At 40.8% G+C, this 15,767-nt stretch overlaps 1 protein-coding gene across 2 annotated transcripts; it reads left to right on the top strand.

Moving 5' to 3' along the window:
* The first annotated feature begins 131 nt into the window (after window positions 1-131).
* On the top strand, window positions 132-15,061 carry rspry1 (ring finger and SPRY domain containing 1). 2 transcript variants are annotated; one of them, XM_039808977.1, is made up of 15 exons: window positions 132-552; window positions 1,085-1,703; window positions 3,574-3,626; window positions 5,050-5,162; window positions 6,343-6,469; window positions 7,530-7,588; window positions 8,137-8,203; window positions 8,766-8,897; window positions 9,042-9,157; window positions 9,365-9,508; window positions 9,678-9,789; window positions 10,092-10,194; window positions 10,424-10,576; window positions 12,285-12,389; window positions 12,614-15,061. In XM_039808977.1, exons 2-15 carry the CDS (start codon window positions 1,306-1,308, stop codon window positions 12,708-12,710), a joined length of 1,779 nt encoding a protein of 592 aa, XP_039664911.1. In that variant the 5' UTR covers window positions 132-552; window positions 1,085-1,305; the 3' UTR covers window positions 12,711-15,061. The 2 variants fall into 2 exon arrangements, with proteins under 2 accessions (XP_039664911.1, XP_039664912.1); XM_039808978.1 differs by having other exon boundaries at window positions 145-238.
* Window positions 15,062-15,767: the final 706 nt, after the last annotated feature.

The raw sequence follows: 15,767 nt of genomic DNA, 5'->3' as shown, positions 1-15,767 counted from the left end.
TTCTTAAACAGACATCCGTGGGCTTCGTGGTACATCATGGGTAATGAAAGAAAGAGAGAAATATTTTATTTGACAATAAAATGTGAAACCGCTGTATGTTGACGTTGTGCTCAACAGAAACCCTCCTCCCTCCCTTCCAGTCAGCCGCGCCTCCGCAGCCACAGCTGATGATAGCCAACCTTTTAGCTGCAAACGCTACGGAACTTAGCAAACAGCTAGCGGTGTAGCGTCGTTATGGGTACGAGGTGTTAGCTGACTGTCAAATAAATGTGCTGTTTTAGAGTTCAGCAAAGGTGTGTTGAGTAATATAGACGGGTCCTGTAAATGTGCCTCTAAACTTTATCGGGGAGTGAGTACCCCGAGTAGTTCAGTCCTACTTACTTTAGCTAACTTGTGCAGTTTGACAGTAGGATCAGAGGAGTGTCCAGCTAACCGGGCTAACAGCTAGCTAGCTGGTTCGTAGCTGGCTAGTTAGCTAGCTGTCTGTTTTGTTAACTACTTCGGTCTGACTCGACTTAGCTTGAATGCTGCTGTTTTTCAAGTGGTAGCAACGTAAGTATGCGTTTCGGTTAATATTTAACCATATAGTTTACTAACGAAATAAAAAGTGCCGGCTTTTGAGACATGTTTTTCATTTGGAACTGCTAATGTTACAATGCCTGCTTGGTCGGTGGCTAGCCAGATAGCTAGCTGAAAATCTCTTGTTTGTCAACAATACTAAAATGTCTCAAATGAGCTCATTGTTAATACACTGTGGCTGTCGACTTACACAGCCCAGCTTTAGATTGAAACGGCTAGACATTATATAGTAGCTAACGCTACTGTGCTTGAGAGATAACCTAAACGGCCAGTGTTGATTTTCTCTCTAGTTTTTACAATTTTCTTTCTAGTTTTCACAATTTTCTTTCTTTCAGGCGTGAAACATATTATGGGGTGTGCAAGCTCCGCTGGTTTTAAGCTTTACTGCTGGCAGAACATGATCAGTTGAAATGACACGAAACAGTTAAATATACTGCTCTTACATACTTAACTTTGGGGCATAATTCACTTTTTCAATTCTATTTTGTTGGTGTTGCTTTCACAGCCATGCAAGCCCTGGATGAGAACTGGACCTGAGCCCTGGGCTGTCTATGATGTTCAAAACCTTTTTCGTTGCATCAACTGACCTCTCCTGGTCCGTTTAACCAGCCATTATTACTCCTAAAACAATCCTGCATCTCTGCTTGGCAACAGTATGATCATTCAAGCTGACCCAACCCAGCCCACTGGGACAAGAATACCCCATAACCAAGCTCTCCAAATGATATGATAGTCGCCACCTGGATCACTTTTTGTGCTTGCAGGAGCCTAGCACAGGTTCTGATCTTCCTTTCCTCCTCAAACTCCCTTTCCCCATTCTGGGAGACCCTTGTCACTGTGGTCTCTGGCACTGGAACCATGGGTAACAGCTGTGTGTGCCGGGAGGATAGTGACGCGGAGGATAATCACCATGGGTCGTCGAGGGCAACTCGAGGACAAGCTAGGCGGGTGGATCACGGTACAGGCGTAGGTGTTGATGCTGGAGAGGCGCGGAGCAGTCGACCCAGGGACCCAGTCAGGCCGCCACGCCGAGGGCGAGGGCCCCATGAGCCAAGACGGAAGAAACAGAATGTGGATGGCCTGGTGCTGGACACATTGGCTGTCATCAGGACACTTGTAGACAAGTAAGTCTAATACTAATATCCGTATATAATAATATTGAGGAGGTGACGCATTGTGATATCGATTTGAATTGTTGACGGGATAATCGTAATCGAATAGTGACACCAGTGAAAATTCACACCCCTAATGTTTCCTGTGGCTAGCTAAAAGTATAACTGGGGAATGTATTGTTCTTTTCCAGGAAACCAGGATTTCTTATCATAAATTAAAGCTAATATTAAAATGCACAACTACAGCCAATTCCGACTAAAGCAGTCATTTTACAAAATAGCCTGCCTAAAATAGAAATGTAAAGGCTGCAACTAATTCATCTTGGACCAAACTGACAAAGTAACGTACAGTAACTTATTTTTTTACCTGAAGTAACAAAATACAACAAGCAGAACGGTCTTATATCAGGACTTAACTTTATCATAAAATGTTTCAGGGCCTTTGTCACAGCTCTGTGCAGCCCCATGTACCTCTAATCATCAAAACAATCCAGTTTCAGCTTGAGTTCCTTTACAAACTATTTTCATTCACATACCCCTGTAGCTTTTCACTGGTTTGACCAGTTGTGCAAATGTGTGTTTTAGAAATTCTATTTTATAGTTAAAAGAAACGGGCCACTTTCTTCACATGGCATGTAAAATTTTATGATCGTTTGATCTCCTCTTTTTCAGCATATTCTCTGTCTGATCAAGCCACTTGTTGAACTGCCGGCATTTTTTTTTTCATCCATTTTATTCTCTTCTTTATTGACATTGATTTTAGCCCATCTTCCCTACACAGGTGAACTGCAATCTACCATTTTAGCATAAAAAAGCATGTTACATAAAAAAAGTTGACCCAACTTTATTAATTAATAACTGCATTTCAAGGTATAGTATGTGTGGCAGTTTTACCACATGTGAACCCAGGGGCGTGCTTTTCAGTTTTTAATTGCCATTTTTGAAACTAGTTGCAAATTGCTGATTTCTCATGTGTTTATTGATGTTGGTACTATATTATTTATTAAGTGGATATTTAATTTCATCTCCTTAATTGCAACCATTGACAGTTTTTATGGTTGTAAATTTAACATTTTGGTATTTTTATCGATTGGTGAGACCAATTGTACAATTTGACATTCTATAGCCTAAATAATTATTCTATCATTAAAAAAGCAACTAGTTTATTTATTTTTAAGTAAATAAAATATTCAGTTGCACCTCGAGTAGGATTGCATTAATTGGAAGCTGGTCCTCTTTAATTGTACAACATCTGTGTGTCAAGATACTAAAAACTAACAGTGGTTGCAAGATACAGCAAAAATATCCCTTTTTTATTAGAATACTGATAAATATTTCAGCTCTGTATGAAACATGCATGTACATTTCATAGAATTTGTTCACAGTTTTACTTTTAAATGAAAGAAGATTAAGTTACAGTATTACTTAGTTGTGTTAGGAATCTGAGGATCAAGTTGGCTGAAGTCATGGCTGTCAAAACAAAAGCAGTTTTCAGCTTAAAATGAGCTGTGACAAGCAACAGTGCTAGCTGCAGCGTCATCAAAAACAACCTCCACTGAAGTAAATCTTTTACGCTTGCTTTAACCTCCCCATGTGATAACATTACTGCCCATAGCAATGACTGAAATCGCAGAAACACACAAAGGCTTGAGTCATTTATTTATAATATTTTAGGTGCTGGGTCATAAAGACTTGCAGTGTATTTGCTGGTTGAATACTCTAACTTAGGAGCACCACCTCCATTTGTGTAAAGTATGCACATAAATAAATGTATATATCACAAAATATAGAGCAGAGTTTGTGTTGTATAGCGTTCAGGTAAAATGAAAAGAAGATTTAAGAAACAGGCTATCACATTCTGTCCGAACATTTTGTTTTTCAGTGACCAAGAGCCCCCTTACTCCATGATCACTTTGCACGAGATGGCTGAGACAGGTAAGAAAAAATTAAAACCCATTCACACACTGGTGGTGGACTTGACACTGTATTTGTCCAGTTAGCAATGTGACCTAAGGTGATGCTAAAGCAGTAAATGATACATGTTCGAAGCAGGTCAAGCAGTAAGCATATTTGGTTTGTGTTGAGCTGTGTTCTGTTAAGTTTTGAGGACCTACACAAAGAAGATGGATGGGTTTGAATGATGTGTAAAAGAGGCCATTTATGTCAAACTGGAGAAACCTTCACTGAAGGGGGCTGCAACACCACCTGTCTGCTGCTTACGATGCTGCAGTAATATTGCTGCCTCAGCATTTCATTAACACACCTAGTGGCCCAGCCCGGGGGGGAAGGGGACATAGTCACGAGTTGCACTGCAGTCATCATGTGTTGGTCACTACTTATTCCGTACCCTCAGATCTGCAGACCAGCTGCTGCTCTCGGACCCCAGGGCAAGGCTGGAGACGGAGCGTAGTAGGGCGTTTGCTGTTAGGGCTCAAAGACTGTGGAATAATCTTTTTTAAAAACATTATAAAGTGGCTTTTAATTAGTTTTTCTTTTTGTTTTATGCTTTTATTCTTTTTTTTAATCTATTCTGCAGTAAACTTGTTTTTTTATTATTGTTGTATTACTATCCTGATCATGTGAACTGTGTCTAAATATGATTGAAATATTCTCCCCTTTAAAATGTTACAGATGGATATTTTTGCTGGTTTGTACAGCAAGTTAATAAAATATAACGGAGTTTCTGTATTCTGAGTTTTGACTGACAGGTCTGATTCTTTGGGGTTGTCTGTTTCAAGCTTCTTGATGTTTGCTTGTGCTTTTAGTCTGTTGTGTGTGTGCTCTCCATAGGCTGTTAATATTAAGAAAAACTAATAATATACAATCTATGGTCCTATCTTGGTGAATGATGCTCTCATGCTGTGTGTAGCCCTGTTATGGGGTAGCCTTTGAATTGTTGCGTTTGCACATATGGTGTTTGATGCTCACATGGTTTGACTAGAGCCAAGTTGGGTATTAGCTTGCAGATACTGAACTCTGAAGGCAGCCAAGCAGCAAGTCAGCCAGACCTTTCTGTTTTCGGTTTGTGCCAGATGTGACAATATCAGGCAGTTGGCTGGGGCTTTCAGAATTGGTAGTGTTACAGAGAGATTCTTACTGAGTCATCTAATGGACAGGAAATAGATGTTTTTAGTATTTATGCTGCATCTGAAAATCATAACCCAGGGCTCTGTCTCAGCACAATTTCTGTGTTTTTGCATAGTGTGTGTTATCCTAATGAAAGAACATAAGCAACACAGAGACAAGAGAGTCAGACTGGACCATGGAGGAGAAACACCTGAATGCTCCGATTCATTCAAGCAATCCATTCTAAAATCAGTCTTTTTTTTTTTTTTTTTTTCCCTCTCTTCTCCCTCAGATGATGGTTGGCTGGAGGTTGTCCAGTCTCTGATTCGAGTGATCCCATTGGACGATCCGCTTGGCCCTGCAGTGATAACCCTTCTATTGGATGAGTGTCCCCTGCCCACCAAGGTTAGTGGCTTAAGACCAGGATTTTTCCTGGGTTTTTTAGAGCGCTTAGGTGCAAATTACGTCCTCCACTCATTTGCATACGAAACCCAGTCCTGTGCGTTGGCTCGTCCAGGTGCTCTCTATATAATTTTTACGTTCATACGCCTAAAACTATGCCATGTAAAGGCACAAAAAACCCAGCTTATGCCTTTTTTATGACACAGAGAGAGTCATTTGGGGTAATAACTTTAAAATAATATGACCCGTAACCTAGAAATGTCTTACCCGAAACTGTCCAAAGCCTGAGGTGAAAAAGATGTAATCTCAAAACTGATCCTACCCTGGCCCCCTTGTTTGCGACTGCAGCTCTGATCAGAAAACGAGTCGTCCTCTTTTCCGTGACTTTTTTTGTATTTTGGTGAATTTGTGTGCATGTACACTACAACATAGCTAGAAGCTCTGCCCCCCCTACCCCCCACCATGATTAGTGAATTGCTGTGGTCCCAATTCTTAACACCTCAAGATACAGGCTTGTAACTTCATCACATGTATTGTTTTCATTTTCCCTCTGCATTCCACCCCCTCTCTCTTACACCACCTCGATCTTTTTTTCCCTTTGGACAAATAAAATCTGGTTAAGACCCCATGCTTCCCGGTCCAAAGTAACCGGAGGACAAAGGACATACGCACTCTGTACTCTTTCCAGTAGTACACCGCCTAACAAAACCATATTTTGCAGATTTAAAATCTAAAATGCAAAGCTTTCAAACACACAGCAGCTATAACAGGAAAAAAAAAACTGCTCTTATAACACGCCTTGCCTGCAGGTGGTGGCTATAAGTAGCACTGGCTGGACTCAAACTGCAAGTATGAAACTGCTGGCACTGCAGCTCAGTACTGTGTATTGATTGGATGATATTGTCTGATCCTGGTTTCTGCTGCATCAGTGACACTCTGTCCCTGTTAATGAAGTACATTTCATTTAATTATGGTGTGCTTTCTCTAGCTGGTCCGGGGGGGCGGTGTTTGTCTTTCTTTGTTTCTTTCGGGGCATTTTCCATCACAATCATGTATTGATTTGGGAACATTGTGACTAAAATTGTAATATTTCGTCTCTCCATCCTCTTAAGTTTGGATTATTTGGTAGAAACGGAGTGTATGTGACTTTCATTAGAGCAACTGCTCCATCTTCTCTTTCCAGGATGCTCTCCAGAAACTGTCTGACATGTTGAGTCTGAGTTCGGCTGTAGCACAACAGGATGCTCTAATCCCGGCTAAACACAGAAACACCACAGCTGTCCTAGGATGCCTTGCAGAGAAACTGGCTGGTACAGTCCACATTTACACGTCTTTTTTTTTAAATCCTGGAGTCAGTAGTCTTGCTTGGTATGTTACTTTATAATTAAAGGATAACTTCTAATTTTCCCATGTCTAAGGGATTAAGGCCGGCTACACACTGCCTGCGCCGAAAACACGTGCGTGCTAGAAATGGGACCGACGCCAATTTTTCACGCGACACGCAAGCGTGTTGGAAGCGTTTCCATTCAAAATAGAATAGGAAAAGATGTGTATATGTCATTTTGACACGTATACATTTAATAAATGTATTTAATTTTGGCTAGCAGCAGCAGCGTCGCATCAGACACGTTTCTGGTGTGCAAAGACGTAGGCCTAGAAAACTCCACGCAGCCGCCACGAAATTGACACTCAACAGAAAAGTCACGCTCACGCCACGCAGGCAGTGTGTAGGCGGCCTAATGGGAACAACAATTTTTGAAATTGGTTTAGTATTGAGTGAGTGGTCCACAGCCGTGAAATAGGCTGCAATGTAATCCTGTGAGGCAATTACCCACCGTCAATTTACATCCACTAAAAGTGCTTGTTTTTGCCACTTAACAGGCTCAGATTGTTATTTTAACTGTCTGGCTATATTATGGAAAGGACCCTACAGAGAAATAAAACTTTTTTTCTTTACTTTTCGCTTGATCTGGACTGTTTCTTACCAAGTCTCCGTCACGGTAAAGTCTCGTTCTGTGAACTCTTCCCAGCACTCCTCACTCCGCTGTCTTACGACAACAAGTCACCTCTCGCGAGATTTCAGAACAAGATTTTTCCACGAGCAAGACTTAGTTAGACACAATAACAGCGGACCGGATCAAGTGATCTCTGTAGGGTCTTTTCCATAATGTAGTCAGACACCTATAATAACAATCTTAGCCTGTCTGTGGCAAATCAGCAGTTTGTAATTGCCCATAAGATTACATTGCAGCCCGTTTGGTTGCTGCAGAATGCAGGGCTCTCGGTCAATGAGTGAGGTTATAATCCAGTTATTCCTCATGATATTGACCCATTAACACAATATCTTTACATTCCTTTTGTTTTTTTTAGGTCCGGCTAGTATTGGATTGTTGAGCCCTGGAACCCTTGAGTACCTTCTAGAGAGCCTGGTGAGCAGTCAAGCACGCACACTCACTCACTCATCCGAAAAGTACTACACTGTTTCCCAATCAGCTCTCTTTGATGTGCTTTGTCAGAGCTATAAGGAAGTCAATTCTGCAATTGAAGTGTTTTATACTCCTCCAACAAAAAGCATCCAAATATGACAACTTGAGTGGAAAAACACTCTGTAGCTGCTTCTCAGGAAAATCCTTTGACAATGCACTTTAATATGAAGTAGTTGAGGAGGGCTTTGGATAGAAAGAACAAGAGTGACTAAGATCGATACATTTTATGTACATGACTGCCAATAACTTTTAGGTCATGCTGGAGCTAACAGTACTCAGGGAAATGTCTGTTTTGTAACTTGTCAGTTACAAAACTCTCAACCACCTTTTATTTCTATCTATCTGTCCTTGGAAGTATGCTCACTATGAATTTTGAACAGCAGGGAAAGTTTTTCAAGGTTGCGTGGAAGCAAATGTTGTGTATATCAAAATAATAACCCGGAAAAGAGCACAGACTGATGATCTTTTTCTTTCTCTAAATCTCCCTCCAGAGCTCCGAGGCCCACCCTACTGTCATGCTGTTTGCTCTCATCGCTTTGGAGAAGTTCTCCCAGACCAGTAGGTTCACTTACTGTATTTTAAGGCCAGTTTTTTTTTTTTTAAATAAAGATTCATGATGAGACCGGTGAATCTTATTACAAAAGAATACTAAAATGAGCAAGGAGGCTACTATTGCTAACTTCTGCTTTCTTCTACTACCCTGTTCCCCTTTCCCCTTGTTTGCTTTTGCATACTAAATATTATGTTGTGAAGTAGAGACACAGATGTGCTGTTCTTCAACATTTTCTCCTGTTCAATTCCAAACCAATAAGTGAATTGCTGATTGGTTGCAAAAGTGAAATTGTGGTGCTGAAAAGTTTGAATACTCCATACAAAAATTCTCCACTTGTGGCTTTACAAGTCTTTGTAGTCTCTCATTTTTTTTAATTTTTTTTTCTACAATGTTATACAACAGGTTGTTGGTAAATTTTGAACTGTCCTTTACATCTTAACATTGCCTCTCCTACATAGGCCTTTTAAAAACATATTTCACTGAAGTCACTTTCATCTCTGACACAGATTTATTTTGAGATTTGTTAGACGGCTTTAGTACATACCTGGTGCATTTCCTTGCCCTCAGGTGAGAACAAACTGACGGTGTCCGAGTCGTGTATCAGCAATCGACTCGCTGTCCTGGAGTCGTGGGCAGAGCAGCCTGACTACCTGAAGAGGCAGGTCGGATTCTGCTCACAGTGGAGCCTCGACAACCTGTGTGAGTAGCCGCATGTGTTCAACATTTTTTGTCTGTGTAGGATCACATGCTACAATCTCTTTGTGTGTGTGCGTGTGCGCTTAGCACAAATGAATGAAGTGCGTGAAGAAATGTGATAATGTTCCTCTGTCGTCCTCTGTCCAGTCCTCAAGGATGGTCGTCAGTTCACCTACGAGAAGGTAAACCTCTCCAATATCAACGCCATGCTCAACAGCAACGATGTCAGCGAGTACCTTAAGATCTCCCCTTCAGGACTAGAGGTTAGTCCGTGTGTGTAGTTTATGAGAATAGCCACAAATGGCAGAATTCATGGATGTGATAAATAGCAGATGCACTCCTTGAGGAAATCATTCCTTCTCCAACATTAAGATTTAAAAATGTTATACCCTTAAGTCTGATAGAAATGTTTTTTACAAGTGTATATATAAAATCTGAATGTTTTCTTTCTGTCTTTTTGCTCCCCTCAGGCACGATGTGATGCCTCGTCCTTTGAGAGCGTGCGTTGTACATTCTGCGTAGATTCAGGCGTTTGGTACTACGAGGTGACGGTCATTACATCCGGCGTGATGCAAATCGGATGGGCCACCAAGGACAGCAAGTTCCTCAACCATGTACTCATCTTCATTGTCTGCACTGTTCAGCTTTTCCCCATTCTGTTTTTCTGCAGTCACACAATTGTGTGTGTGTGTGTGTGTGTGTGTGTGTGTGTGTGTGTGTGTGTGTGTGTGTGTGTGTGTGTGTGTGTGTGTGTGTGTGTGTGTGTGTGTGTGTGTGTTACAGGAGGGTTACGGGATAGGAGACGATGAATACTCGTGTGCGTATGATGGCTGCAGGCAGCTCATCTGGTACAACGCTCGCAGTAAACCTCACTCTCACCCCTGCTGGAAGGAGGGTATGCACAACACACAGACTTTGGACTATTATTTCTTTCTATTTCTCAACCATACACTTCAAAGGAAGTTTGTTGTCTGTCTGAACAGTACAAGAGAGGGGACACAGTGCTTTAAATGTCGGACTCATTTGTTTAGAAATTGCTTTGTTTTTAGTTTCCCTGGAGTGTTTTGTGGTTTTAGCACCCACACGCTGCTGTCATTGCCAGCATTCAGGCTCTGATTTACCTCCCACATGGAGTATCGGAAAATAGTAATAATAGCATGCCAAGACTTTATTCTTCTGCGCGTGTGGCCTGTTTAGGAGATGCCATCGGCTTCCTGTTGGACCTCAGCAAGAAGCAGATGATCTTTTTTCTGAACGGACATCAGCTGCCGCCAGAGAAACAGGTCTTCTCTTCAGCCACGTAAGTCCATACACACACACAGTCGCCTCCTTAATGTCACTTTTTCTATGGTTTTTGATTTGTGACATAAGTTTCAATGTCTGTTCTCCCGCGTACATTTCTTTCCTCTTGCATTCCGTTCTTCTTTTTTCCCTCCTTCCTCCTTTCTTTCCTGTGTATTTCATTTTTCTTTCTTCTGTCCCTTTCTCAAATTAACCCCAATCTTTCCTTCACCTCTGTTTGTTGTCAGGTCCGGTTTCTTTGCGGCAGCCAGCTTCATGTCCTACCAGCAGTGTGAGTTTAACTTTGGGGCCAAGCCTTTCCGTCACCCACCTTCTGTCAAGTTCAGCACCTTCAATGATTTTGCTTCACTGCTGCCTAGTGAAAAGATCATCCTACCCAGGTAAAAAACGAATCTGGCCCTAAAAGTGATTTTTACAGTATCTAAAATACACTACACTCTGATAATTTGGAAAGGCACTATGCAATCTCTTGTCTTACCCAACCAGCCTCTGACTAGTGAATCATTTGTTTGCACACAGCGTTCAACACGTAGGTATGGCATGATACAAACATGACTCATCTTTTGGGGTTGCTTGCCACATTAAAGCAGCTCTTTAGACTTTTTGTAAATGTAATGACTAGTTAAAGGGCTCCAATAACACCAATTAGATGCAATGTTATGAACAAAGCAATATTGGCCACATCACCTTTTATAATAATGTCTATCTCTAGAAATTGTGCCTAGCATCCACAATACTCTGGCAGTGGAACACCAAAATGAAATGCACCTATTAATATATTTATTAAAACTAAGTTTGACAAGACAAAATGTCTGTCATTTGAAGGGTCTACCAGCCTGAAATAAACATCTTTGTGAAGCCTAAAATGGTCAGATTTAGTTGAAAGTTGTTGACTCAACTCAATGGCAATCCCATGCAACAACACAACCTGGAACATTACTGTAGCTGAATCAAGACCTCTCAGACAGAAACTGAACATTATAATCCTGACAAAGAAAGGAATTATTGCAGGGTTGTTTCTATTGGATCAAACTGGTGTATTTGTTGTTGACACAAGCAGGGAGAAAAGTAGCCATTTATCTGCATGTTCTGCCTGTGCCAAAGTGACACAAATTGTTTCCCTTAAATAGCTCTGCCGGAATGTGAAACTTAAGTTCCACTGGAATTGTTTCCTTTTAAAGATGTGTACTCTTTTCTGGTATTTGAATAGTTTATCTTATCTGAGTTTCAACTAACCGAAAACCACACAAAGTCAAGGCATGATTATTATTTTTTTTTCTTTCTGTGAATTCTTTTTTCTTTTTTCTTTTTTCTCAAAAAATGGGCCTCATGGGCCCTTTTCACGTCATCGAGCCCTGGGGCTTGATCCCCTGTAAGCCCCTGCATTAAAACTGCGTCGACAGCAACAACCGCATATTGAGGAAGTGGATCAGCTGATTGATCTGCGATAGCGGAGACAAACCAGCTGACTGCCGCACAGATTCATTGGGGAAACACTCATGTCATCACTCGCTCAGAGCAATGGTGTATCTCCATCGCTCGGCGCCCTACTCTGTGACAGACATTCGCGTTTGTAGCGCTGGCCTTGCATTGCTGCAGTCCAGCCCAAAATAATGAATCAAATGGCTAGCCAACCCCCATCTTGACTCGTTCCTGTCTGTGCCACCAACATCTGCAACATGCCCTTTTGGCCAACTGTGCCACAGCAAATCTCTATACACATAGTGAAGAAAAATTTATAGATTTATAAATTAGCATAAACACATGAGTGTTGGACTCTGTTAGTAGCTTGGTAAAGTAACAGTAGTGGGCTTTTTAGATTCAAGAATATATCCCTCTCGTCCTGTATTTGGAAGCTATGTTGTTAAAGCTTTGCAGTTAAGTTGTTTTACATGCCATAAAGTTATATACATTAATAGAAGTAGCCAGTGTAATATGTTTAAATTTAGACTTGCCACAGTGCAAGTACATCATGACGATCTGCAGTGCTGAGTTGTCATCACTATACCGAAGAAAACAGCGTTAAATACAGGTCTGTAAATGGAAATATTAATCTGCTTTGTTTGTTCATGTGTGCGTGTTTCACAGACACCGGCGTCTGGCCTTACTAAAGCAGGTTAGCATCCGAGACAACTGCTGCACGCTGTGTTGTGACGTCATGGCTGACACGGAGCTGCGGCCCTGTGGACATGGGTATGTGTGCATCTGGTGTGACCAAACAGCGCTTGAAAGTCCCAAACTATTCAAACTGGTTTAATAAATATATTGTAGGTCAAACATATTTGGATAGAATATCTTTGAGAGCAGCTTGTCTTAGTAAATAATATGTTAGACTAATACCCAAGCCAATTTTTTTCTGCAGTTTCTATGAATGGATAATAAAAGTTTTTTTATGTTTCCCTCCCATCTTCTTCCAGTGGTATGTGTATGGAGTGTGCCTTACAGTTAGAGACGTGCCCCCTGTGCCGCCAGGACATCCAGACCCGCGTTAGACTCATTGCACATGTCTCCTGACAAACCTCCTGCCCCTTCTCAAATAAGGAGAGACACCCAAGCCCTACAGCCTCCTCCTCTAATCCCCTCTCACCCAGCAGGGCTGTGAGGACGGTGCCACAATGTTGTGACGATAGCACAACTGTGACTTCTGGTAAGCGGAGGCGACGACGGAGGGGTGGAGAGAAGAAAAAGAGGAGATAAGAGGAGGGGAAATAAACCACAGCTGGATCCCCAGGAGCTTTCTCCCATTTACCTAAATCTCCTCTTTTGTATCCTTCTGGCAACTCACTACAGAAGCTGGGCCAAGAATCGTCAACTTTCTTACCAACAGTGTGTATTTCAGACAAAAAGAGCAGAAGTGAACAGCAAAAACAATTTACCCGAGATTACAGACGGAACCAACCTCTCATCTGCAAGCCCCTGTGTAGTTATCAGACATCCTTTCTATGATATGAGGATCTCACTGCGCTTTCAGTCCACAGGTTACTACTATTTAATCCCAGTCGTCGTCATGCACACGTCTGCCGATCTGAAAGGGCTGGCTAACAGAAAAGAATACAGCCTGTAGTACAGTATTAAACTAAAGGTACAGATACATTTGAGAAAAATCTCACTTTCATGTTTTCTGGGTATAGATATGCGAATTATGGAGTTATCGAGGTAGCATTTTCATTCTCTTTTTCTTTCTTTTTTTCCTTTTTTTCCGAAGTTATAGCAACACCTATCCTTTGGTCAGCTTCACTGTCTGTACAGATTGATCGCCCACTGGTAGGATTTGCCATTGGGGAAAAAAAGACTTCCTTGGGCAAAATATCAGATTTTGAAAACTTTAAAATTGGAGTTATTCAAAGTTTAGTTTTCCAATTCGGTTTACAAAAGCAAATGTTAAAAATCACATTGGCTGTGGCACTACCGATAACGTTGATGACAAAATTCTTAACCTACTTAAATCTGTATTAGAAGTAACTGATTTAAAGCACGGCTGACCCTGCTGCTTTTTGTGCTTAATCGTCTTTGCTCAGATGTTGAAATTTCTTCAGTCATGTATTTAACAAGCACAAAAAAATAAATACACAGATGCACTTTTACAGAAAATGTATCTGTAAATGCAATGAGATTTTTTTTTTTTACCCCCAGTTATAAGTGCTAATGTTTGAAGAACCATATAATTAGTTTTCCACCACCACCTTCTGAATTTATTTTGGATTGCTCGATAGGTGAACACTTTGGCAACAACTTGTAATGCAGCTCCACCATGAGTCAGGCTCCATTGAGGTGCCGCATAAGTAAACATGATATCAAGTTTTTAATGACAAACACCCTGCGTCTGTAACTAAGACGACTATTTTCAATCCTCAAGATTTGATTTAATTTTGTAATATAAATGATGGTGATCGCTGATGTAGAAACTTGGTTGAGAGGTACAACAGGTTTTGTTGATTGACAGTGTTGTATTAGCCGATGAGTAAATTGCTTAAAACAAATGTGAAATGTTTAAGAGAATATTTTTTTCCTCAATATCAGTTTACTAAATATCCCTGGGTCATTTTTAAGATGTTGTCATTCTGGGTCTGATTTGGCAGTGAAATACTTGACATGAATTGGCAAAGAAACTACCCGCCACAACATAGTGACGTGAGCTGAAGAGTGTGGGCTTCAGTACAGGAAATAAAAAGGATGTTAACTTGCTACTAAACGGCATACAGAATTAATCTTGTCAAAAGACGTTTGTCAGATTGGAAGTGTATCTTCCAGTGTATCTTTTCAGACTGAGACTCTCTGTGCTTTATATAACCTAGCAAATCTCTCTGCTCTCATTTAGCCAATTCCTCTTTCATCTTTTTCCCTCCGTCTTTGCAAGAACCTTATGTTTTCCTCTATCTTTCTGTCCATCCTTTACTTGAAGCATCTCTGGGTTGACTAAATTACATTTGTATTTGGGAAACCGGTGATGAAATGAGATCCAATGACATTTCAAATTCTTACGCTGAATAGGTTTGCATCTGTTTTGGTCAAGTTATTTATGGAAGTGTTACTACTTCACCAAATTGCATGAACAGAATCTGTAAAACCATTCAGACTACTGGAATTATTTCTAAAACGTAACATGCATCTCTCAGTAGGACAAAAGACTGGTCTGGTCACTGTTTGCTTTGTTGTATTCCTGGAGCACCTTATACTGTACATGCAGGTGAGAGAAATTATATGTTTGCTTCTACGGCTTGAGATGACATTCGGGATTGTAAAGAATTAGTCGTGGATTGTATTTGAAACATCTATTAAGGAATTTTGCCCCACAGTTCCCAAAGATGTGATTGAAGAATTGTTTCCTGGGTTGTGATATTTGTAATAAATGTATGTTCATGTGATTTTCTTTTTGTATGACTGAGTGGTGTTTACTTACATCTCAACTCTTTTAGCTCAAAAATGATAGTCTGATTATTTAACCCTGGCTTTCCAGTTTTAAAATTTGGCCTCAAACAGTTGTGAGTAAACGAAATGTGTGATTCTTAATATACAGTGCCTTGCGAAAGTATTCGGCCCCCTTGAACGTTTCGACCTTTTGCCACATTTCAGGCCTCAAACATAAAGATATAAAACTGTAATTTTTTGTGAAGAATCAACAAGTGGGTCCCAATTATGAAGTGGAACGAAATTCATTGGCTATTTCAAACTTTTTTAACAAATAAAAAACTGAAAAAGTGGGCGTGCAAAATTATTCAGCCCCTTTACTTTCAGTGCAGCAAACTCTCTCCAGAAGTTCAGTGAGGATCTCTGAATGATCCAATGTTGACCTAAATGACTAATGATGATAAATAGAATCCAGCTGTGTGTAATCAAGTCTCCGTATAAATGCACCTGCTCTGTGATAGTCTCAGAGGTCCGTGTAAAGCGCAGAGAGCATCATGAAGAACAAGGAACACACCAGGCAGGTCCGAGATACTGTTGTGGAGAAGTTTAAAGCCGGATTTGGATACAAAAAGATTTCCCAAGCTTTAAACATCCCAAGGAGCACTGTGCAAGCGATAATATTGAAATGGAAGGAGTATCAGACCACTACAAATTACGAAGACC

This window comes from Perca fluviatilis, chromosome 8 (assembly GCF_010015445.1).
Source record: "Perca fluviatilis chromosome 8, GENO_Pfluv_1.0, whole genome shotgun sequence".
NCBI lineage: Eukaryota > Metazoa > Chordata > Actinopteri > Perciformes > Percidae > Perca > Perca fluviatilis.
The sequence above is the reverse complement of the archived record's forward strand: the minus strand, read 5'-3'. Positions and strand labels throughout refer to the sequence as shown.

Excerpts from the sequence above, each read along its gene's own strand:
- rspry1 (XM_039808977.1), top strand. The coding sequence starts at position 1,306 with ATGATAGTCGCCACCTGGATCACTTTTTGTGCTTGCAGGAGCCTAGCA. Across the intron at positions 1,704-3,573 it reads ATCAGGACACTTGTAGACAA|TGACCAAGAGCCCCCTTACT; the intron begins GTAAGTCTAATA and ends TTTGTTTTTCAG. Across the intron at positions 6,470-7,529 it reads CCTTGCAGAGAAACTGGCTG|GTCCGGCTAGTATTGGATTG; the intron begins GTACAGTCCACA and ends TGTTTTTTTTAG.